Raw genomic sequence first — 25,089 nt, 5'->3', positions numbered from 1 at the left:
TCCATCACACCAAAGACAGCTTCTGTGCAAACCGAAGCAAATCGGTTTCCAAATAAGAAAAAAACCTCTTAGACAAACAAGGATGGAAGCATATACTTTAAATAAATAAATAAATAAATAAAAGCAAAGCCAAAAAAAAAAAAAAATGCCAATGAAGAGCAGTGGCTTCACTCCAAGACACGGCACCGTCCCCTTGGGTGGAGAGCAAAACCACAGCCTTGGACACAGGTACCCCACATGCCTGCCACCCTACGCACCGAAAGAAAAGCTTCCACAGGCTTGTTGGAACCATGGGGCTCATTAACAGGATGTTGCGAGATGAGTCGGAAAGTGCAGCATGGGAGCACAGTGAGTAATTAAATCCCAGGTCATTTAAAAATGCAAACGCCTTGGATGGTACAGGCTCACGTAGCCTCTGACTCCTTCCCCTTCATTTTGGCACAGGGTGGAGGACTGGGAACCTGCAAGTCATATCCAGATTATAATAAAATATGCCATATACATATATATAAAAAACAGATTAAGACAGTTCTTCTTTGGGGAAATACACAAAGAGAAGAGCTGTCTGTTAGCTGTCGAGTTTGCAAGAGATACCATCTTCCAGGAGGCTGTGCTCTGCCAACAGACAGACTGCCCCAAGGGAAATCGTGGCGAAACACCCCGACAAGGCGCATCCATCCATCCATCCATCACGAGCTCCCTCTGACACAGGGGCCTGGAGATAGAGTTATGGTGCAAAAGGGAGGAGAAAGCCCAGAGACAATGGCACAGAAGCCTCCTGCTAGATCAAGAGTGTTTAGATTTTTTTTTTTTTTAAATCTGTTTCTAGATTTTCTTACAAAATGCAAATGTGCAGTTTTTTCTTCTGGGTATGTGTTCTTTTGAGGAATGAAGCTCACCATAGTTCCTGGGCTTTATGCATCAACTTATTCCAAGGAATAAGAAGCTTAAGAATCATTATTTCATTCATCCACTTCAGACCCTCAAACTCATGGGGAGGCAGAAGGGGGGTATACTGGTATCTCTCACTGTACAGGGGAAGAGATGGGGGTGGATTTGTGTAATGAATTGAACTGTGTCTCCAAACAATATGTGTCAACTTGGCTGGGCCATGATTCTCAGTGGTTTGGCAGTTCTGTAATGATGCAGTATGGCAGTTATGTAGTGATGTAATCACCCCCCATGATGTGACCTGATGTGATTAGCCAATTAGTAGTTAAAGGGATTTTGGTGGGATGCCATACCCTTACTCAGGTCACAGCCCTGATCCAATGTAAGGAGAGTTTCCCTGGGCTTTGGTCTGCATCATCTTTTATCTTATGTAAGATCTCTCAGCTAAAAGGAGAGAGAAGGGAGCAGAGAAGGAGGGACCTCCTACCACTAAGAAATAAAAGCCGGGAGTGGAGCGCATCCTTTGGACCTGAGGGTCCCTGCACTGAGAACCTCCTCAACCCAGGAGAAGACTGATGCCAAGATACGTGAAGACTGCCAAGGAAAAGAAGCTGAAGTAGACAAGAACCTTCCTCCAGAGCCAACAGAGAGAGAAACCTTACCACAGAACCATCACCCTGGATTTGGACTCTAGCCTCCTGAACCATAAGAACATTCGTTTGTTCGAGCCACCCACTTGTGGTGCTTCTGTTACAGCAGCACTGGAGGACTAGGGCAGAGGGCAGAGGTCTGATTTCCTGGGATGGTCCAGGAACCAGTCTGCTCATTCCTCAGGGGCACCACTTTCTTGGCGGCGTGTGACTCCCTGTTTTGTGACTCACAAAGCTTTAAATAGATGAGCTCCTGTTGAAGACCCATTTCCCAGGCTGTTTCCCCTTCTTTTAGAATCCTAGGATAGCCACAGAGCAGAAGGACTGATTCTTCTTCCATATTGCCTCTTGTTCCCTCTCTCTGCAGCACCCACCTCTTACCTCTCAGGATTGCAGGGGAGGACTGTTTTAGCATCCAGAGATCTAGACCACAAATTAGCATCCTCCCACTCCTTCCACACCCCCCCCAGGGTAGGGTGAGGCCTCTGAACTGAGCCCCAGAAAAGCACTCACACTGTCAAAGGGAGCCCACCACTGGGCTGGCCAGCAGGCCAAGGGATGTCACTTAGGAGGGGCGGGCAAGATGGATGGTGGGAAGGGAATGAATGGGTGAAACCATTCAAGGGAATGCAGAGAAATGAGAAGCGCACAGTGCAAGAGGCAACTCTGAGATGAAATCTCAGCTCTACATCCCTCCCAGCTGTGTGGCCCCCTGGCACACACTTGGTCTTGGTTTCATTTTTAAAATCAGGTGAGCAAAACCCACTTACCAGGTTGGAATGAGAACAAATGAGATGACAGATGTGAACTGTCTGGTACAAGGTGCCACTCCATGAATGTGAGCTCCCTTCTTTGTACCCCAAAAAGTCTCTCTCTTCCTATACTTTTTAGCAAAGGGCCCTTGGCTTCTGACACTTTTGGATCACCAGAAGGCTGGGAGGCAAAGCTTTCCCCAAGCCTGGGCACAGGCCCAGAGAGAATGGAAGTGAAGAGGCGGGCTCTGGAGCAATTAAGAGGGTAGGAAAGGCTGAGGCTGAGACCCAGCTTGAAGGCCAAGGTGCTGGCCCTGCTTCAGTCCCATGGTGGGCATTGCTCCTTCAGGTTGGGAAAGAAATCATGGCAGAACCATGAAGGAAGATGCACTGCTTTGTTCATTCATTCCACAATTACTAAGCACTTACGATGTGGCATCTCTCAGATGATGCAAATGGTTCACACTTGGCTGCTAATCAAAGGGCTGTAAGTTCAAGTCTACTGAGAGTGGCCTCTGCAGAAAAGCCTGGCAATCTACTTCTGAAAAATCAGCCACTGAAAGGCCTGTGGAGTACAGTTCTACTCTGACACACCCAAGGGGTCACCATGAGTCAGAGGAACTTGGCAACAACTGGTTTGTTTTTTACTTACTATGTACCAGGCTCTATTCTAGCTGTTAGGGGCACATCTGTGAACAAAAGAGAACTTATATTCTAGTAGGGGTGAGATAGTAAAGGGGTGAGATAGTAAATAAATAGACAAGTGGAACCCATCATATGACAGATGGTGTGGTAGTTAGGGTTATGTGTCAACTTGGCTGGGCGCTGGATATAGTATTCACCATGATGAGATTAGTAATCAACTCCATGGTGAAATCTAGTGGAGCAGCTGAGTAGCTGCCTTAGGGATGTGGTCAGCTTCCAGGATATAAGAAGCTTTGAGGAAGGTCTCAAGCTTTTGGCATGCTTGAATCTTGCACGTAGCTGAGTCATTATTCAGCAGCCTGCCATGTTATCTGTCGATCTTGAGACTCTTGATAGACTTGAGTCAATGACTTGCCATAGGGAGATATCAGGACTGTGCCATTTTCATTTGTCGACTTTGGGCTTGTCAACCTCAGCAGCCACCAGCTGCCTAAGTGAAGAAAGCCTCCAGCTTCAGTGGGCCAGGAGCAAGAGACAGAGCTGAAGCCCAAGATTGAGGGGCTTTCACCTAGCCCCTAGAGCCTGGCAGTTTGAGCTCAGACTTCTAGCCTCCAATACTGTAAGAAAATAAACTCCTGTTTGCTAAAGGCATCCCATTCATGGTCTATTCCTGTCAGAGTGGCACTAGGAAACCAGAACAGATGGTGATCAGTGCTTTGGAGAAAAATAATGCGGAGGTGGAGAAGATGACCCGTCAGGGATGATGGGAGGGGTGGTGACTAAATGTGACCAGTAAAGTGCAGAGCTGAAGCGGGGGAGGGAGGAGGCCATGCTGATATCCAAGAAAGGCCATTCCAGGCAGAGGAGTCAGTAGTGTAGAGCCCCCTGTGCCCAGAGCATGGCGAACAGAGGGGACAGCAGAAGGCCAAGATCACAAGGATTCTGGCTTCCACTCTGAAAGCAATGGGGAGCCACTGTAGGCTTTGAGCAAGAAGTAACATGATAATGACTATATTTGAACAGGATCACTCTGAAAAAGAACTGAAGTGAGGGGAGAGACAGGGAGACCAGTTAGCAGGTTGCTACAATACATATTAAGCCCTGACACTGTACCAAAGGCTCAGCAGAGGGTTATGTGTCATATGAGCTCCTTGCGGAGCTTACATTCTAGTCATCAGACCCATCCTGGAGGCTGCATAGGTTGGGGAGCAGTCCTTTGCCCCTAAGCAGGGGGCATCCACACACAGGGAACCAGGATGGAGGTCAAGTGTAAAGACCAGGTGCCTAGTGCTAAGGGAGCAACAAGATGGAGCTATGCCAGAGCAAGTCCACAGAAGGACAGTTCACCAAGAAGAAAGGGGACCAGCCTAACCAAGGGCAGGAGAAATAGGCCAGCCAGATGAGCTTGTCCATGGGAGAGTGGGTGCCAGTAAAAGCAAGAAGAAGGTCTTCGAAGCCCATGTCTGTGCTCTGAGCAATAGATGCCAGAGGATTGGATTCTGGGAACAAGGGGTGAGCTTGCGCAAGCCATGGTGCTGGTAAAGGTGGGTCCACAGCCAAACACTAGGTCTTCTCTTCTCAGTGTATAAAACGTTAGAATTGGGTCTTTTAACAGATTCTACAGCAGAAGGAGTTCTCATTCCAGCCTAGACAGCAGTATCTAGGCTGGGAAGAGAGCTGCCTGCAACAAACACATTATTGGTGCAGGGACAGGAACAGTGCTAGCTGAGACCCCTGGGCCCACCCACAGTGCCTCCTCACACTTCCCAAGTCCTCCAAGCATGCCACCCACACAGCTCTCAGAACAATGCCATGAAGCAAGCACACCAGCTGCTGTGATCAGTATCTTAGGGATGAAGGATGGAGGCCCAAAATGGTTAGGTAACTTGCCCAAAACCAGAGCCAGGGGGTGGAGGGGTCTGGACTTGAACCCAGGCTTGTGATCACTGTTGGTACCTTTTCCCCTGCAGGGCACTGCTATTCTGCACAGCAAAGGGTTTTGCAACCTAAAACCAAAGAGCGACAAGACGGCAATCTGGCCCAAGTCCCTGAGGCCAGGCTGGGAATAGGATGGGAAGCCCAGCTCATCTCCTCGCGGAGAAACAGGGATGATGAGAGCTAAATCACATTCTCCATGCTTCACACCTGACACTGGGCATGTTTCATCCTTCATCCCTTTAAGGAAGTGCTCAACACTAGCCAAAATGTTGCCAACTCAAACCTACCCAGAGGCACCTCAGAAGATAGCTCTGGCGATCTGCTTCTTTCAAAAAGGTCAAGGCCTTGAAAATTCTGTGGAGCACAGTTCCACTCTGCACACAGGAGGTCCCCATGAGTCGGAACTGACTCTGTGGCAATGAACATCAACAACTGTGTGTGTACTACGCAGGGACACAGGTGAAGAAACAAACGTGCCTCTGCCTTCCAAGCGTTTACCTTCCCATGGGGAGAGATACAAGTGACCAGGCAACGATGCAGCAGGGTGACTCCTCCATCTGACAACCCATGCTCTAGCCCATAGCTCTTCTGGGTCCAACAGCAAAGCCCCGCCCAAGAACCTAAGCAGCAGCCGTGCACATGTCCTGCACTCCCACTGCTGCACAGCTCTCTGCCAGCCAACTCCCAGAGCCCTGCACAACAGCAGCCCCTCAGACCCAACTCCTTCCCCAAGATGACCAGAAGGTCAAAAGGAGCAGACAGAGCACTGAGGCATACACAGTCACAACACACAGTGGGGGCCAGAGTGGCCTGCCCACCTCTCTCCAGCTCCCCTACCCATGAGGCCAACGGGAGCTGAAGAAGCTGCAGTCCCAGGCCTCTAGGATGGATGGCTGCAGGCTCTGACACTGCAGGAAGGAGATAAATGACTGGTCATTTCCCCCTGATGCACTTGAAGGCATCCATTCTCTGAGCCATACCAAGCTCAAGCAAACTCCCCCCCCACACACACACACACACAGAGCAGATAAGCACTGACAGATGGGGGTGGGAGTGGAGCGTCCTTCCCCATCAGAAGGACACAGCCAGACTCCTTGGCAGGCCGGGAGAAGGTCACGTTGTCCATTGGCTCACACCTGGCTGGAGGCTCCCTGAGTCCTTTCCTTCGCCTCCCCCCGCCTGGCTCATCCATCTGAGGAGCCCACAGCAGAGGGGGAGGGCCAGGGGCAGAGGGAGCCGGCTGACAGGCTCATCAATCTTGGGCTACATGCTTGGCACATCAGCCTTCCTTAAGTTGTTCCCGGACTGGGAGGGTGTTGGAGGAGTCAGGGGGACTGTCTTGAGGAGAAGAGAAATCACCCCGAACATCAGAGAGCAAATGGTGGGAGAAGCCTGGAGATTATTAAAATGTGGGCCATGTACAAAAGCAGTAGGGAACTAATTAAGATGCAGGATTTTCAAAAGCTGGGGAAGTTGGCCGCAGCCTGCTCCCATCTGTAGAGTTCTGGCAGTTCAGTGTGGCAGGGACAGCACCCAGGCAGGAGAAACGGTCTCTACCCCTGCCCAAGCAAGCAGCACTCAGGCCTGTCTGCCAGGCCACTCCCCGGGGGCCGCTTCTCTGAGGGTCCTTGTGACTTGCTTGTTAGCTGTCTTTGGGGCATCCAAGGCTGCTGTCTCCTTCAGGGCTCCTGCCCTCCTGTTCGTGTGGTGTGGCAGCCATGATCCTGGTCATTCATCCCCAGTCATTGAGTGACTGCCAAAAAATAAAAAATCCAGAGAAAGAACTAGAACCCTATTCCTGGCTGCCTTCCCTGCCATCAGCCTTGGAATTCAGCAAGGATGGCAAAGAGCCATGGTCCTCCCCCATGTCCAGGAGCAGAAGGATTTTAGCAAGTCCTCAGGTGCATTCCACAAGCAGAATGACCATCTACTGTGAAAGAAAAGTCCTTTTGGTCAGAAAACACTCAAATGAATATGTGAATTGAGTCCTGGAGCAACATGGCATCAGTTGCAGCAAACTCCCCCTTAGGGTTCTTTCCTTAGCTTCCCTCCTCAAGTCTCCTAGGAAATTAACTTCCTAATTCCGTGCCATAGTTTCCCAACCTCTAAACGAAGATAATATCTGTCCTAGACCATAGGGACCAAAAGGTCTGGGGTTGAAAGATGCTAAATTGATCTAAGCAGACTATCGGAGCATTTGATCCAAAGAGACACAAGTGAAAGTTTGTTCTAGCCTTTTTTTCTTTTCTTCATTAAAAAAAGAAAGTGAAGTTAAAGGCCTCTTTCTTAAATCAGCTGGCTTTCGCCCAACATCTGCCCTGCTCCAGGGCCTTCTGCTGGATATTTACTGTCTATCCTTCTCTCCCGCCAGCATGGCTCCCCCTTCACAAGGACAGAGCCCCATTATTGGGGAAATGGTCCAGTGGCAGCCCTGCTCTGGCACCAGGCATTTGCCTGAGTCTTCATGTCATATGAATTGTGATGTCTGAGTCGCGAAACACCTTGCATTTGCCTCTGCAGCCAAGTACAAGCTGCAGAGAACACTGAACTCAATTGTCAGTCAGTGGAGAGAAATAATGTTGTATGTGTTGTCCTTCAGAGGCCCAGGCAAGTGGGGGTTGCAAGATGTTTATTCAAGACTGATTGGAGGGGTGATGTTAGGCGTGAGAAACACATAGGTCCAGAGACGTTGAGAGTGTTTTCAAATTCCAAAGAGCTCTCTCTAGCTCTCTCAGCCCCATCCTACCCACACACATAGATATTTTCATTTTCAGCAAGTAGTAAAGAAATATAGGAGAGACCACATATTCACAATAGGGGGGTGGCATGAGGATAGCATACCTGGGGAGTCATTCTATCAATGTCTAATTTAAGCCAAGTACAAATGACTCCCCTTCCCACAACAGCCTACCATCCCCAATAAGCTCTGCCCTTTGGGGGGATGAACCAGAAGGGGATGGCTCTGCAACCTTCTCCAAACTCCCTCAAGATTTCTGAATGTACATCACCTTTCCCTTGCCCAGACCTGGTTTCCTGATAGAACTCTCATCTTTGCTCATCCATCTGACCAGAAACCAGGGACTGGGTCAGGGGTGACTTGAACCAAGGTTATACCTTGACTGTTACAGACAGAATTGAGTACCCCAACAAGTTATGTTGAAGTTCTAAGCCCTGAACCTTTTAAACATTACCCTCTCTAGAAACAATGTTTTCTTTTGTTAGGTTAATTAGGTCATACCAGAGCAGGGTAGGAGCTCTGGTAGCTTAGTGCCTAAGGCACTGGACTGCCAACTAGGCCAGTGGTTCAAACCCATAAGCCACTCCTTGGAAGGAAGGTTGGACAATCTATTTCCCAGTGATACTGCCTAGGAAACCGAAGGGGGGCTCGCTATGAGTCGGGTCCGACTCGACAGCACATAACGACAACAACACAGAGCAGGGTAGGCCCTAAATTTAATCCCTCCTGAGTGGTGTCTTACAATAAGAGCACACCCGCAAACAGGAGAAGACAGATTCCATGTTGTTGTTGTTGTTGTTAAGTGCCGTCGAGTCGTTTCCGACTCATAGCGACCCCATGCACAGCAGAACGAAACACTGCCCGATCCCGCACCAGCCCCACAATCCCTGCTATACTCGAGCCCATCATCGCAGCCACTGTATCAATCCATCTCGTTGAAGGCCTCCCCCTCTTTCGTCGACCCTTCACCCTACCAAGCATGACATCCTTCTCCAGGGAATGGTCCCTTCTTACATGACCAAAATAGGTGAGACGAAGTCTGGCCATTCTTGCTTCCAAGGAGCATTCTGGCTGCACTTCCTCCAGGACAGATCTGTTAGTTCTTTTAGCAGTCCATGGTACTTTCAGCATTCTTCGCCAGCACCACAACTCAAAAGCATCAACTCTTCTTCGGTCTTCCCTATTCATTGTCCAGCTCTCACATGCATACAAGGTGATTGGAAATATCATGGCTTGTGTCAGGCGCACCTTAGTCCTCAAGGAGATATCCTTGCTCCTCAGCACTTGAAACAGTTCCTTCGCAGTTGACTTTCCCAATGCTACACGTCGTCTAATGTCCTGACTGCTGCTTCCGTTGGCATCGATTGTAGAACCAAGCAATGTGAATTCCTTGACAACCTCAATCTTCTCTCCATTGATTGTGATGCTGCTCATTGGTCCAGTTGTGAGGATTTTTGTTTTCTTTATGTTGAGATGTAATCCATACTGCAGACTGTATTCTTCAACCTTCATCAGTAGGTGCCTTAAGTCATCCTCACTTTCAGCAAGCAAAGTTGTATCGTCTGCATATCTCAGGTTGTTAATGATTCTTCCACCAATCCTGATACCACGTTTTTCTTCATATAGTTCAGCTTCTCGGATTATTTGCTCAGCATATAGATTGAATAAGTGTGGAGAAAGAATACAACCCTGACGCACTCCCTTCTTGATTTTAAACCATGTAGTGTCCCCTTGTTCTGTTCGAACGACAGCCTCCTGGTCAAGGTACAGATTCCTCATGAGTACAATCAAGTGCTCGGGGATTCCCATTCTTCTCAATGTTATCCATAATTTGTCATGATCCACACAATCAAATGCCTTTGCATAGTCAATAAAACACAAGTAAACCTCTTTCTGGTATTCTTTGCCTTGAGCCAAGATCCATCTGACAACAGCTATGATATCCCTTGTTCCACGTCCTCTTCTGAATCCGGCTTGAACCTCTGGAAGTTCTCTGTCAATATACTGCTGTAAACGTTTCTGAATTATCTTCAGTAATATCTTACTTGCATGAGATATTAGTGATATTGTTCTATAATTTCTACATTCTGTGGGATCACCTTTCTTTGGAATGGGCACAAATATGGATCTCTTCCAGTCAGTTGGCCAGGTAGCTGTCCTCCAAATCTCTTGGCATAACTGAGTGAGCGCCTCCAATGGGGCATCTGTTTGTTGAAATATCTCAATCGGTATGCCATCAATTCCCGGAGCCTTGTTCCATACGAAGATCCATCTACAAGCAACCAAGGAACACCAAGAAATGCCCATAGCTACAGAAGCAGAGAAAGACAAGGATCTTCACCCAGAGCCCATCGAGAGAGAGACAGCCTAGCCGGGTCAACACCCTGAATTTGGACTCCTACCCTCCCTCCAAAACTGTGAGATAATGAATTCTCGTTCTGTAAAGCCACCCATTTGTGGTGGTTTTTGTTATAGCAGCACTTGACAGCTAAGATACTGGTTTTTATTGCACTGGCTGGACTCAAGCTGGAGCACAAAGAAACAATGGGAGGGACAGGTTGACTGTTGACATAAGTTACATGTGACATCTCCTCCTTACTCATGGAAGAGCCTGACATGGAAGGAAACTCCATGTTAGGGGTGGTCTGCTTAGGTAATTCTGCTCCAGGCCAGGGTCCCCTCAGTCTGTCAGAAATCACAGGACCTTCTCTCCTTAGGAGATGAGGATATTGTGGAGTGATGCTGATGGTGAAATCCCACTTCAAGAGTCATAGACCTAATTAGATTCCGAGAGCTTGTCTGGGGTAGCCCTAGGAGGGAAGAGAGTTGAGGATAAGTATCTACAAGGAGCTGGGTGGTGGAGAGGTGCAAAGGATCAGTTGGTTGTTCTTTCAACAGAAACTCAGTCATTTTGCCATTTTCTCTTCTACTCATTCTTTTAAAAGAGAGAACAGTATTCCATTTAACGGCTGTACTATATCATATATTTAGGTCCCCGGGTGATGCAAACAGTTTGCACTCAACTACTAACTAAAAGGTCTGTGGTTTGAACCTACCAATTGGCACCATGGAAGAAAGGCTTGACAATATATTCCTGTAAGATTAGAGCCATTAAAAACCCCATGGAGAACAGTTCACTGTGAAAAACCTGGGATCGCCAGGAGTCAGAATCAACTTGACAGCAACAGGTTTGGTTTCTGGGGGTTCTTGTTGTTGTTCAAATAATTTAACTAGCCCTCCATCGATGACCATCTGGGTATTCCCACTTTTGGGAATAACCCAAAAATTTTTGTTGTTGCTGTCACAAACAATGCCACAATGAACATTCATATACATTGTGAGTATATATTTACTTATAGGATAAATTCCTAGAACAGAATTGCTAGGTCAAAGGACATGTGCTTTTTAAATACTGATGGATACTATGCACTGTCCTTCAAAGAAGTAACATCTAATTCCACTGAAATGTGTAAGGGAGAATCTCTCTTACCTCTCCATCTGCCTCTGCTTTCTTCACCTGCTCTTCTAGGCCTAAAAAGCTCTATCTCAACTCATACAGATGACTGTCTTCCTAACCAGGAATCCACAACAAGTTCTCCAGGGACTCTACCCAGGGGAAATAAGTAATGAATCAGGGTTGAATGGGGCAGCTAACAACAACAACCTTGAGTCACATGGAAAAATATCACCCAAAAATCTAACTCTCCTTACACCAAATCCAATGGAATAGAAATGAGACCAAAACCCCATTGCCATCAAGTCGATCCTGGCACATAGTAACCCTATAGGACAGAGTGAAACTGCCTCGTAGGGTTTCCAAGGCTCTAATTCTTTACGGAAGCAAATCTTTCTTCCACAGAGCAGCTGGTGGGCTCGAACCTTTGACCTTTTGGTTAACAGCCGAACACTTAACCACTGTTCAACCAGTGTGCCTCAGAAGTGAGACAACTGTTTAAAAATATTGTTCAAGTCTATCCTGTAATTAGAGAGGACACATCCCCTCAAAAAGGGGGTATAGCCTCTCAGCTGGAAGCTGTGTATTTTATAAATGATGAAGACAGAGACACTGAAAGGTATGCAGGTTGCATCCTGCATGGGGTCATCTGCCAAGGGGACATAGAGGGCTGAGATCCAGCTTGTACTCTAGTAACTACCAGGAGGGGCACCATTTTGTAAATGTCCAAGCAGAGGAGGTGCCTCCTGCTTTCACACAAAGACACCATTGGCCTAGCTGAGGCCCTGAATGAATGTCCTTTTCTGAAATTTTGCCTTGTGTGAAAAATTCCAGTGTAAACTTGTATCACCTCTGGGAAGAGACAGTTACATTTCTTTGGTCCTGCTGCTTCATGTCCTCTCGACAGGCCCTGGCTGCTTTGAGGCTGAGGCTCGTTATCACTGACTCTCAGGCATGCCCGTGGTGTCTTTATTCACAAGCTGCAGTTGTGCCTGGTGAGGGCCAGGTCTTGCCCTGCTGGGATAGACACTCAGAACAGGATCAGGAAATGACAAACACTGGCCAAATGCTTTTTGTTTGGTTGTTTTTTGTTTGTTTGCTTTTGTTTTTTTAAGTAGGCTTAGTAGTTGGTCTGATTACTTAAAGAGGGGGGATAAAATTTATCTGAGAAGGAGTTCTATCATTTGAAGAGTTATTTATTCATCCCTGGGCTGTCTGTTGTTTCTTAGCACCTGAGTGCTCATGTGGGGGAGCCCAAGTCTAACCGGATCTTTTCCCACCTTGAGGTACAGCTATGCCTCTAAGGGCCCACCCATATGGAGGCTGGTGCTTATCTCTCTAGGCAGAGTCCCTCTACATGACCCTGACTGTCTCCACAGACAGCCCTTGACCACGTGAGACTTGATGGCACCACTTCTGCCTCATGCTTGGGGCAGAGGCCAAGGAAGTCTTTCAAAGGAGCACAGACAGAGACATGATGTGCTGATGGGAACTTGGCTACAGCAAACCACCAGCCTTGGGGTCTTCTCTAGCTACACATGTCAGTAAGGCCCGAGGCTGGAGCAGGTCTAAAGTCAGCTGTAACCCCAGCTGTTGCCCATTTGGCAATAGGCAGGACAGACATGAACACTGGGAAGGTAGCGTGCCCAAAATAAATCTCTGACAGCTTGTGACAGAAGAACCAGGCATTTGAAAACCAGCTTCTTGCCTCAGTCCCACTAACAATGGAACTGGTGTTTCTCAGATATGTGAGCTGCACAGTAAACCCTCCTAGGCTCTGTCCACTGCCTGGCTTCCCTCACCTATAAAGTGGGCTTATAACACATATACCCCTTCCCTCTCTAGATATCAGGTCTGCAGGGAGCACCAAAGAAAGTGAGATGTATGAAAATGGTTCGTAAAGGGCTTTATAAACTACAACATGCTGTTCAGACACTGGTTTTGATTATTATTATTCAAAACAGAAGGACCCATTCCTCTGGATGGCAGTGATTGGTGGAGTGGGTATAAACATAGCCCAATAACCATCTTCCCTGGGACTTCTCTGCCACAGCTGTTGAAGGGGATTGCCTTTCTGGTGAGTGTGGTGAGCGCCGAATCTGGGGCTGCTGGTGGCCATCTTCATCTGCCCCAGGAGAGGAGAGTATTAGAGGTGGAAAGAGACACAGAATCCTCACTACAATATTTGAGCCTCTGGATGCAGTCATGCCTGAAGTCAGGTGAACCCCCAGATTTATTGTTTTAGGCACCAATTTCCCCTTTTTTGGTGGTGGTGGGATTTTTGTTTGTTTTTGTCTTAAACTAGTTCCATTTTAGTTTCTGACATTTATGACCAGAAGAATTGCAACTATCTCTTGGTTTATTTTGGTAATTAATATATACTGCATAGAGTTTTAGGGAGCTCTGGTAGCGTACTGCCTAAGGCACTTGACTGCTAACCAGAAGGCTGGCGGTTCAAACCCACCAGCCACTCCTCGGAAGGAAGATGGGGCAATCTACTTCCGTAGTGATGCTGCCTCGGAAACCCAAGGAGGGGTCGCTATGAGTCAGGTCCGACTCGGTACATAACAACAACAACAATAACAACATAGAGTTTTAAGGGAAAAGGTCTTATTAAAGTTTGTTTGTTTGTTTAAGGGAAAAGGTCTTATTAAAGTTTGTTGTTGCTAAAGTCTGTAAAGTTCATATACCTATCAGTAGCATTAAGAAGCAGAAAAAGGCATTAAATAAGGAAATCAACCAACCTGAATTCCCTCAGGATGCCTCAGGAATTGATGTGTGTGACTTTGAGCAAGGTGCTTAACCTCTCTGGACCTCAGTAAAATAACTAGTTGCCTTTGATTTTATGAAAGAAAATCCAATTAGATAGAAAGTGTGCTTAATAAAGACTATTTTCACATAAATGTTAAGAAAATGTTAAAAAATAAAACTAGGGTCAATAATTTTTAAGGAATGTTTTCAATTAACAAATTACATATGAGATATCCTCAAAAACACACAAAATATTCAGTATTTTATACTCAAACAAGGAGACACCTCCTGCTAGTGACAGACACATGAATAGTTCCTTCTCCAACGACCACATGCCCAACTCAGCACGTGTTTATTCTCTTGCTGCAGGATCTACTGCAGGGTTCTAAATGGAGTAGAATTAAAGGGGTTCAGGTAGGGCCAAACCAAGGGTTACCTCATTATTCATCCATGACACTTCCATGAGACCAGGACCATGGAATTGGAATAAAGAAGTCCCCCACCCCTCCAAAATGAACCATTTATATCAACAATTATTTGTTATGTTTAATTCAGAAAGGTAGGTGATATGGAATCATTCCATACTTACTTGTGATCTGGTCACCTTACTTGTGGTCTGGCCACTTTCAAGACTACAGTTTCTTCATTGTGCATTCCAATTCCCTGGGGAGCTTATTAAAATACAAATTCTGACTCAGCAGGTTTGGGTTGGGGCCCAAGATTCTCTAACAAGCTCCCAGGTGATGCCTCTGCTGCTGGTCAGGGGCACATTTTGAGTATATTTCTAGAACCACGTGCCTAAGGCATTTGACTACTAACCAGAAAGCTGGCAGTTCAAACCCACCAGCTGCTTCTCGGAAGGAAGGTTGGGCAATCTACTTCCGTAGTGGTAACGCCTCAGAAACCCAAGGAGGGGTCGCTATGAGTCAGATCTGATTAAATGGCAGTGGTTGCATTTGCATTGTGTTTTGCTGACCAATACTGGTGCCACTAGCCAAAGTGGCCATCAAGCACATGAAACAAGGCTAGTCCAGATTTAGATGTATGTACTGAAAATGCAAAATACACAATGGAATTCAAAGACAATAAAATAAAATAAAAAAGTATATCTCATTAACAATTTTTATATTGATTATATGCTAAAATGACCACCTTTTTATATATCAGGTTAAAGAGATCATATTAAAATTAAAACTAATTTCACCTGTTGCTTTCCACTTTTTAAATGTGGCTACTTGAAAATTTAAAATGACACATGTGGCTTGCATTTTATTTCTACTGGACCATGCTTTAACCTGCATCTCTGTGGGTTTGGAACAACCTTAATCATTACCCTGGAGTATTTGCAAGTCTGTAAATTATACTTCATAATTGCATAAGGACATTTGAGAACCTAGATGGAACACATGGAAGAATCCAGCCCCCACACATCCTTAACAAATTGAAGTGACCAACCAAGGAATTCTTAATCATGAAGCTATGAGTGAAAGCACCCTGAACCACTGTAAGTAGAGATTTTGCAGAGTAAAAGCAGCCTAGAGAGTGTGGAAAGGAAGAAGTGAGGGCCTAGCCAGCATCACCTTGGTGACAATGGGAAAGAACATCTCAACTCTGTATTTGTGCCACTTGGCAGCAGTGCTTCCACAAACCTGAGTCATATCTTAGCCCCTGGAACCCCTCCAACAAAGAAGTTCCCTTAAAGCTAATGACCCAGGGCAATCACTTGGTCTTCCTACAACCCAGATAGAGCCATGTAATCAGCAGTGTAAAAGCAAATTCGTAGTCAAGATAAACTAACGAATTCCTTCTGCATGCTCACAAAACAGTCCACGTCATCTAGAGGGAAATTTTAAACTCAAACTCTTCCACTTCCATGTCCAAGGTAGGTTCTATTTTTAGTGAATTGGCCCTTTTCTGGGTAAAATGCTCCAGAAGTTCATACAGGGTAAGAGTGAGAGGGTATATGGGTTCACACTCTTCTCCTTAGGAACTCACAATGCTGGATATGGTTTCTTTACTCAAAGCCACAAGGAAGGTATCACATGACCCAAGCAAAGTGCAGCTCCTTCAGTTCTGTCAGGAAAGTCATTCAGCCTGGGTCTGTTCCCACCCTGCTTGCTCTACTCCTCTGGGGCATGAGACAATTGGAGGGGCAGCAGGCTCAGGTGGGCAGGTGGACACTTTCACATGAGAGCAGGCACAGCAGCACACCTTTGAGCATGGTGGGGGTATGTTTACTCTCCTGGAAAAATCAGCCGTATGACAAAGGAGCAAACCAGGCTTGGCCTGGGCCCAGTCCAGCCCTCCCCACCTCTCCCATCATGGGCACAGCCAAACTCTAGGGCACTGACCAGGTTTTATTTCTAGCAGCCGCAGCTTTGGATCCTCAGGCGGATGCAATCGTCTCTTCTTGCGCCAGCAGCGGGCTGGGTATGTGTACAGCTGGCCTGGAGCAAGTCCTGTGGACAAAAACAGTGAAAAGGTGAAAGGCTCCAGACTGGACGGGCCCTTGGAAACCATCCTGTCCAACTCTCTCGTTCTCAGTGGGAGAAAACTGAAGCCCAGAGAAGTAGACTTGTCAAGCAAAGTCACACAGTTGGCTGATGGTAGAACCAAAGCAGAATGGAGGGGCACTGACCCCAGGACCCTTGCTCTGTAAACCCATGCCAAAAAGAGCCATCATCTTTAACAACCCAGTTCTGCTCTCCTGGCCTGAGAGGGGAATGTCAGAGGGACCTGCAGATCATAAGAGGAGCCTTTCAGAATCAACGTCTGTACAGTATTTCCAAGGGCAATGGAGCTCCGGCTTCTGCCCATCTGTCTAGGTCCAGGATGATCATGTTCCTTTCAAGGTGGAGCAGCCGAAATCAGTCAGCTCACCCTTGAATACCCTGGATTGAAAAATAGCTCAGGGAAAACAGATCAAGGAGTCAGTTCTCCTACTTACTGATTTCCCCATTCACTGCTAGCTGCACAGCATGCTGAAGGAAAAGGAAGCCCTGTGTAACCTCCATCAGAATATAAGCCTCCTCTGGTGACCAGGTTTCATGGGCCTGCAGGGGCAGCATAGCCATATCCCTGACTATCTGCTGGGGCTTATGTACCACACTGCTTCCCAATTACAGTTCCCTTTTGTATTTGGCCTTCAATACCAAAGTTCCACATCAGCATCATTTCTCCTACCAAGCAGCCCACAAGGGGCCTTCTTGCTCATCAGACACTATTCTCATGGCTCCTGTGTTACAGTGTGGCAGCCAGAGGAATGCAGGTCCCCACACTAGACCCAGGTCTATTCCCAAAGGGAAGGACAGGGAATAGATGCATAGGGGCAAGGAAGAAGGTGCTGAAGACTGGCCAGATGATAAGCAGCCTGAAAAGATTATCCCATGTACCCCAAAATAACCAAGCCAGCCAAGCAATCAACCCCACCTAGCTTAGTGAGGACAGGGACACTGAATGTATTGTTTCCATCAGAATCCCCAGAACTAGAACTGTGCCTGACACATAGAAGAACCAAATTAAATATTTCTTGAATCAATAACTAATAAAAAAAAAAATAATATGTTCCAGTTTGACTTGTAAGTCACAACTCTTTCTTTTGTAGATAATTGTGATAACCAGCAGCTGTTAGATGCAGAAAACATCACATGAGAGTGTCACTACCTAGAGACAGGATTATGAGCATCAGTAAGCATCAGAACTCCATTCCTATCTCCTGTTTGGGGACCTTTAAAAGTTAAGAGAAACTGACTTCATTTTATACCTTTCACAAGAAAATCTACAAAGTTTTGTTGTTGTATATTCATTCACCTATTTTTCATTTTTATCAGTTACCTCTACCCATTCACTGGGTTGAGTCCAAAGCAGGAGCAATTATCCCAACATTAAAGTAACCAAAATCTTCAGGTCTCATTATGTGCTAAGTATCATTTTTAATCATATAGCTGCTGCCTCAGGTTGAAAGACTACAAACAAGTAAGGGGTTCTGACACTTTCTCCTTTGATTCTTAGAAACCAGTAAGTGTGATGGAGACTTGAGGCTCCAGCAAAACCTGGGGTATTGTCGCAGTCACTAGGGTTCTCATGAGCTACAGAGCTGATGGGTTTGTCATTTCTGAGTCACCCTAATATTGATTTCGTTGATAACTTCATGGGCTTCTGCACATTAAGAGGGCCTTGAAGCTCCTAACTCTCTGAGCTCTGAGTACCAGACTTGTGGCTGATTTATAGAAAACTGAGTTAGCCAATAAAATGGGAATTGCTCGTTCTCTTCCCCCCCCCCCTTCTCTCTCTCATGGGAGGTCCAGATTTGACCTCTCTTTGAAGGAAGACTTCACTAGGATTAGCCCAAGGTTTCTGATGTGGTTCACTCCAAGCCCATGTCATCTCTGGTCCTGTAATCTCTGAATGAGTGCATAGATTATGGATCCCTTCCAGATGTTCAGGCCACCTCTGGGGTTAGTGTTCCCCATGATCCCAGAGAAGGTCAAGTACAAGGGCTGACTTGCTACTCCACATCCCATAACGGGTCTCACCAAACCCCTCTCAAACTCACCTTGGGTTAGTGATTCCTAATCTAAGCCGAAACCAAAATCTCATGCCAAGACTTACAAATAAATACCAATGCCCAGGATCTATGTCAAACCAATGCAATCAGAACGTAGGTGGAGTGGGAAAATTAGTCAACATTTTTAAAATAACTTTATAGATTGTTCCAATCCCTGACTGAGAATCGCTGGATGTCTAAGCATCATCTAGTTGCTACCCGGGATGTTTTCTCTGACGTAGCAAGACTGACTTAATGGCCTTTCCTGTAGAATCCCAAGGTTCTGTATACTTTCCTGGCAAAATCATTAATTTTCTGCTTACTGGCTACCTCCTCATTGGTTTTATAAGATCCAGGACTGAAGGAACTCTGTCTCTGGTGTCCACAACACTTAACATAGTGTCTTGCTCATCAAGAAATACTTATCAAAATAAACTCACCTAGAATGGAATTGGACTCAGAAATGCAGGGAGTGAAGGACCACTGGCCCTGCTGTTCCTAGTTCCAAGACTCTCATCTGCTCAGATCCAAATGATCCAAGAGGAGTCCCAGAAGGTGGGCTCACAACTGAGCCCAGAGCCTGACCCTATCCACCCTATTATGGCAGTCTCTGTGTCCTAGGCTCCATTCTTATCCCGTAAGTTCCTTCCTGGAATTTCCAACCTGACCAAAAACAAGTGACTGAGAAGGAGCTGGTCCATCTAGCACACTCCAAAGGTCTAAGGGGCAAGAGGTCGAACCTGTTGACACTTGTCTGGGCCATATACCCTCCCAAATACTATGAGCACTGTCATTTCACTGAGGCAGCCTCAGGGCACTCCGCCTATAGTTAGAGACGTGCTCTCCTGAGAGAGGCATAAGTAGTTTGGATGTCCAGAAATGAGGACTGTTTCTGTTTCATTCTTTACATTTCTTTGGTGGGTTGGAGAAATGTAAAAAATAAAACAGAAACAATCCTCATTTCTAGACATCCAAACTAATTATCCCTCTCTCAGGAGAGCAAGCCTATAGGCAGCTATAGGCTGAGTAGCTGGCAGTTCAAACCAACCAGCCACACCTCAGAAGCAAGATTGGGCAATCTACTTCCGTAGTGATACTGCCTCAGAAACCAAGGAGGGGTCGCTATGAATCAGATTCGACTTAATGGCAGTGAATTTGGTTTTTTTGGTTTTGGTGTGTTGGAGGAAAGGGTCCCAGTGCCACCAAGGACTATCACCTTAGAAATATCATTGCACTTTTCTAGACCTGTTTCTCACCTATAAAATAAGGGTGATGATAACAATATCTACTTTAGAGAAGCTGTCATGGACATTAGCATATTCAAGAGGAAGCTCTTCATATCCATGACTCCTTGTACAAAAGTCAGTTATTATCATGACTTTAAAAAAAAAAAACTCACTGCCATTGAGTCAATTCCAATTCATAGCAACCCCCTTTAGGTTTTCAAGGTAGTAAATCTTTACAGAAGTAGATTGCCCCATCTTCCTTCCACAGACAAGCTGGTGGGTTTGAACTGCCAACCTTCTGGTTAGCAGTCAAATGCCTCAGGCATTAGCCTACCAGAGCTCCTTTTGCTCTGACTTGAGTTTAGCTGGCTTAAAAGAGTCTTGGACCCTACCTATACCAACATGGCATGCCTGGCCCCCACCCACCCTGTCCATTATTTGGTCCTTTAGCCACAAGGATGGAAACATGCCTCTCTTTAATGCCTGCTTTGAGTCTACCTTGTATCAACAAGCACAGAGCCCAAGAGCCTTTTCAGGGAGTCCTACCCTCTTTTCTTGCCCTTCTGCCCCCTTCCTTGCCCTCCTCACTAGGCTGACAGACACCAGAGTGCCTTTATAGGGCCAACGAATCCAGCCCAGAGTTCCACTTACAGAGGGAAGAGCAGAGCCTCGTGAGAGTTATGTTGTTTATCTCATTAGAACAGGAGGCACATAACTCAAAGCCCATGTGTGTGTAGTAGATGGAGGAGGGAGGAGGAGGAGGGAGGAGGAGGAGGCAGAAGGAGGAGGATCAACTCACAGCTGCAGCTGGTGAAATTAACCTTGAGCAGTAAGCCTGGGGCTAAGGTAGAATTTGGAGAAGGGGAAAGGAGAGGTAGCAGACAAGACAGGAGTACAGTCTTCCCTGGTTACCAAGGCCAGAGCTATTCCCCGCCCCCAAATACCCTATTAAACAAACTGCTACTATGAGCTATAACTCCAGTTATAACACTCATGTCCATGTGCAAGCATAGGGATGATAGACTGACTCTCTCTCTCTCTTTCTCTCCCTTTCTCTCTCTCTCTCTCTCACACACACATACACACACACACACACACAGAGAGAGAGAGAACTGACACACTGGCTCTGTAGAAAAATTCACCGTGATGTGCTTAATGCCTATATGGTCAGCAGACTCCTACAAATAGCTTGTGATAAGTATTGCCTCAGACTGGCAGTTGGATCCTGAGTGTTGTGAGCATCTCTGGCAGACACAACATGAGCTATTAAGAATTTAGAAGTTGAAATGGGATAGAAACGTGAGGAAAAGATGATATGGGATAGGAGCAGGGTTTGAAATGGAAAAGAAATGGAGTGGCTTTCTCTTCCCCCAACCAGAGTTGAGCATTTACAGTTCAAGTCTACCCAGGGAAGAGTTCCCCCTTTGCAACATCTCGGAGAACGGATAGGCAGCTGCTATTTGAATATTCACTGCAATGGAAAATTCATTACTTCATAAGACAGACAGCTCTGCTGTTAGTCAACTCTCTGTGATCAAGAGTTTATCTTTAACCTTGTTTTGTATCAAAATCTACCTTGTTACAGCATACGCAAATGTGTCCAACCTCTGTCCAAACAGCGAACAGATATTATCTGAATCTCAATCTTCTGTCCCATTTACCCACTTGGGTCTGCAAGCGAACCAAAAAGAAAGCTGAGGAACTAGAAAGGAGTGGGGGTTGCAGAAAAGATACAGTGACTATACCTGCTCAGAACTAGGGCAACCAGATGGAAGTCTTCAAATTAAGCCTCCAAACACTTCATCTCTTTCATCATCTGCCCCCATCCCATCCCCTCCTAGATAGGAAAGGGATGGAACAGGCCACCACTGTCATTTAAAGAACTCCACCAACTCCATAATTCTTGCTGTTATCATTATTCTCAGAGAGAGACCCAGTTTTAGTACAAAAAGGCCCCACACACATACATTATGAAATTTGCACTAGATCAAATCTTACTCATAGTTATATTCCCAACCCTGGGGATATAATAATAGATGCTCCCGCAAAGTTTGGTGGTTAAAAACACCAACGTGGACCAACCCAACAGAGCTGGAGGGATGTCTAAGACTTAAGGAGTAGGCGAGACATATTTTACAAACATTTTAGCAAGGCCATTCCCCTGGTGCTCTGTCCTTCTCTCTTCTCTTGGATTGTTTAAAAGCTTCTCTGACTTCAGTGGAGCCTTTTCAAAACATTTCAAGCCACAGTGGCTTTACTCTTCCCTGAAAGTCTAATGTTCTGGGCACTTGGCACTACACCCACAGCACCCACCACGGCTCTCCATCTTGTCTGCTGATCACTTTCTCAACTAGTCTTTCTGAGCTTCTCTCTCTCTATAGTTCAAGCTAGATGTTCCAGGAGTCAAGACTGCCCTGCCAAGGTGGACCTGAAGCATTATGACAACCACTCTATGAGACATTTAAAGAATAAGGACAGTGAGGCTAACAGTGATTGAGTAACCAGATCAAGGTCATACAGCTCATAAGGGGGAGACTACCCTGGGTAGTCTAGTCTGGAGCCTGAGCCCAAAACCTCTCCACTATCCTACCTAACTCCTCACTGAGCCATCCCACTGTTGGTCTAAACACCATAAGCTTGAAACACAGAGTCCTGCCCATATGGTAAAGTAGAAAGCAGCTCCCCACACCAAAGCCATCAGAAAAGAGCCCCTAGCCTACCTATACCACCCCCACCAAGCCACTCCTTATGGAATGTATTTTCCCTTTCCTACCACATCACCAACTGTAATTTCTGAGAAAGAAATGCATCAGGGTAAAATAAAAGCATTATAATAAAGCATACAAAATGTATAGAGAAGGAAGAAAACCACCAGGACACGTTTTCTAAGTTTCTCAGAAGAATTTTTTTAGAAGAATAATAGGATTGTAACATGGGGAGGAAACTTATAGATTATCGTGTCTAACCCTTACCTGATGCATTCTCGACAATGTCCCTGATAAATGGCCCCTCCTTCAATAATTCTAGTCTTCACCCTGCCGTGAAGCAGTCTACTGTGGTGATGAACCATTCTGTTATTTGAAATATATGCCTCCTGTTCTCTTGCATTACTGGTGGGAATGCAAAATGGTACAACCATAGCAAAGGGAATGTGGCATATCTAGCAGAACTACACATGCATTTGTTCTTCGACCCAGCAATTCCACTTCTAGCAATGTATGTCACAGATTCACACATAAAAATATGTACTTATTATAGTATTTTCCATACTAGAAAAAGACTGGAAATAATCCAAATGTCCATCTACAGGAATGTGGTTGAATAAACAATAGTATAATTACACTGGTTTTTAATGAAGCTATAAAAGAGAAAGAGACAGATGAGGGGATATAGACAACAATGGGACATATTAAGTGAAAAGAACTAGGAGGAAATTAGTATATATAATATACTATCATTTACCTAACAAATGGGGACATACACATATGAATACACACATGTGTGTGTGCTTGAATATTATTTTTTTTAAATAGAAGGATAAACCAAAAAATACAAAAAAAAAAAAGTGTTACCTATAGGCAGAACATAAATGAAATAGTAACTACAATAAGAAGTTATATATAGGAAGAGAGAAGGAACAGAGTAAAAGGGCAGGACTAAAATCTAGACTTTCTCTGAATATACCATGCTTTATAGATTTAATATTAGAGTGAAGTAAATATTTTACACAATTTTAAAGCTAAATTAAATCAAAAATTAAAAACATACTTCTGCTTCTTGGTAAGGCAGAGTATTAAGGACCAGATTTACCCTCTTTCCTGAAACCAGAACAGAGAAATAAAAATATATGAAACAATAGTTTTCATGACACTGAAAATGGCATTGAAAACAAATTATATGAGCTCTATGATTACCCCAGTCACTTCCTTGAAAGAGTTTCCAATTGCAGCACAGGGAGCAAGTATGCAGGTGGAATCAAGCAGACTCTGAGTCCGAGTTTAAGCTGAGAGTCTGGGAAGACCAGAGTGACTAAAACTTGCATAATAGAGTAGAAAGCAAAAGGTTGTTGTACAGAGAGAGAAGTGTGGAGATTGCAGAGAGTCACTCTCTATTATTCAGCTCAGTACTTATCAGTACCTGCTTGTAAGGAAGTTATCCAAGGCCAGAGAAAAAACAACCAAAAGGATTCAAGGTAGCAGTGCCTGGTGCTCACACATGTCTGGGAATACTCTGTTTATAGCCAATATGGAAAACTCATAATTCATGGGGTAATAGGTATAGTACACAGAAGGGTCTTGCATCACTAGTCAGGAATAATTAGCCCTAGACTAAGTACTGCTCCAGTTCTGCCTAATAAATCTTATGCAAGACAAGAAAGGAACAAACTCTTTCCAAAGAACATACTGTTGTGTCCCAGAATGAAACTCAAGAATATTTACAGGAATAACTATACACACACACACACACACACACACAGCACCCAGAAAGGTAATATTTACAATATCTGGCATCTAATCCAAAATGGTAAGGCATGTAAAGTTGGAAAGTAATCATTTATAAGAGAGAAATCAATCTACTGAAGTGAACACAGAACTGACACTGATGATAGAATTAGCACCAAAGATACTAAACAAATTATTATTTTTATTCCATGTGTTCAAAAGTTAAGTACAAACATAAAACATATTTTTAAAGGTCCAAATCAAACTTGTAGAAATGAAACCTACTGTGTATGAGATGAAAAATACACTGAATGGAACTACCAGCAGATTACACATTGCAAAAAAAAAAAAAAAGATTGCTGAACTTGAAAAGATAGCAATACAAACAATCCAAAATGGAATACACAGAAAAAAGAGAATTTAAAAAAGAAAACAGCACCAGTGATTTGTGGAACAACTTCGGGTAGTCCAATGTATATGTAACTGGAGTTCTCAAAAGGGAAGAGGGGCCAAAAATTTTTTGAAAATATAATTACTGAAAAATTTCCCAATTTGATGAAAATGATAAACCCACAGATCTAAGTACAATAAAACTTAAACACAAGAAACATGAAGAAAAGTATACAAGACATATCATAATCAAATTGTTCAAAACTAGTGATGATAAGAGAAAACATTAAAACCAGCCAGACCAAAGAGACACGTGGCATAGAGGAACAAAAAAAGCATGACAGCAGATTTCTCATCAGAAACAATGAAAGCAAGAAAACAGTGGCACAACATTATTACAGTTCTGAAAGAAAAATAGAACTTTTTAACCTATAACTCTGTAACCAGCAAAAAATATTTTTCAAAACTAAGGTAAACTAAAGATATTTCCAGACATACAAAACCTGAAAGAATTCATTAGCAGCAGACACACACTTCAAGAAACATTAAAGAAGAGGTTCCGGCAAGATGGCGGACCAGGCAGAAGGATTGCACAGACCCTCTTCAACAAAGAAAAGGGAAACCAATTAACACAGACACAGAAGATAATCTTGGACCCCTGAGCCTT

At 45.0% G+C, this 25,089-nt stretch overlaps 1 protein-coding gene across 1 annotated transcript in view; it reads right to left on the bottom strand.

Annotated features, from left to right (window-relative positions):
• The window catches only part of DPF3 (double PHD fingers 3), a 340,339-nt gene that overhangs the window by 123,929 nt on the left and 191,321 nt on the right, over positions 1-25,089 (bottom strand). The window contains 1 exon segment of the mRNA XM_042781015.1: positions 16,170-16,277. Within this exon segment, the coding sequence (XP_042636949.1) occupies positions 16,170-16,277 (108 nt within the window).

Source organism: Orycteropus afer, unplaced genomic scaffold (assembly GCF_000298275.1).
Source record: "Orycteropus afer afer isolate SDZICR_OR568_19922 unplaced genomic scaffold, OryAfe1.0 scaffold00079, whole genome shotgun sequence".
In the NCBI taxonomy this organism is placed as follows: domain Eukaryota; kingdom Metazoa; phylum Chordata; class Mammalia; order Tubulidentata; family Orycteropodidae; genus Orycteropus; species Orycteropus afer.
Note: the sequence above shows the minus strand (reverse complement) of the source record. Positions and strands in the feature narration are given on the sequence as shown.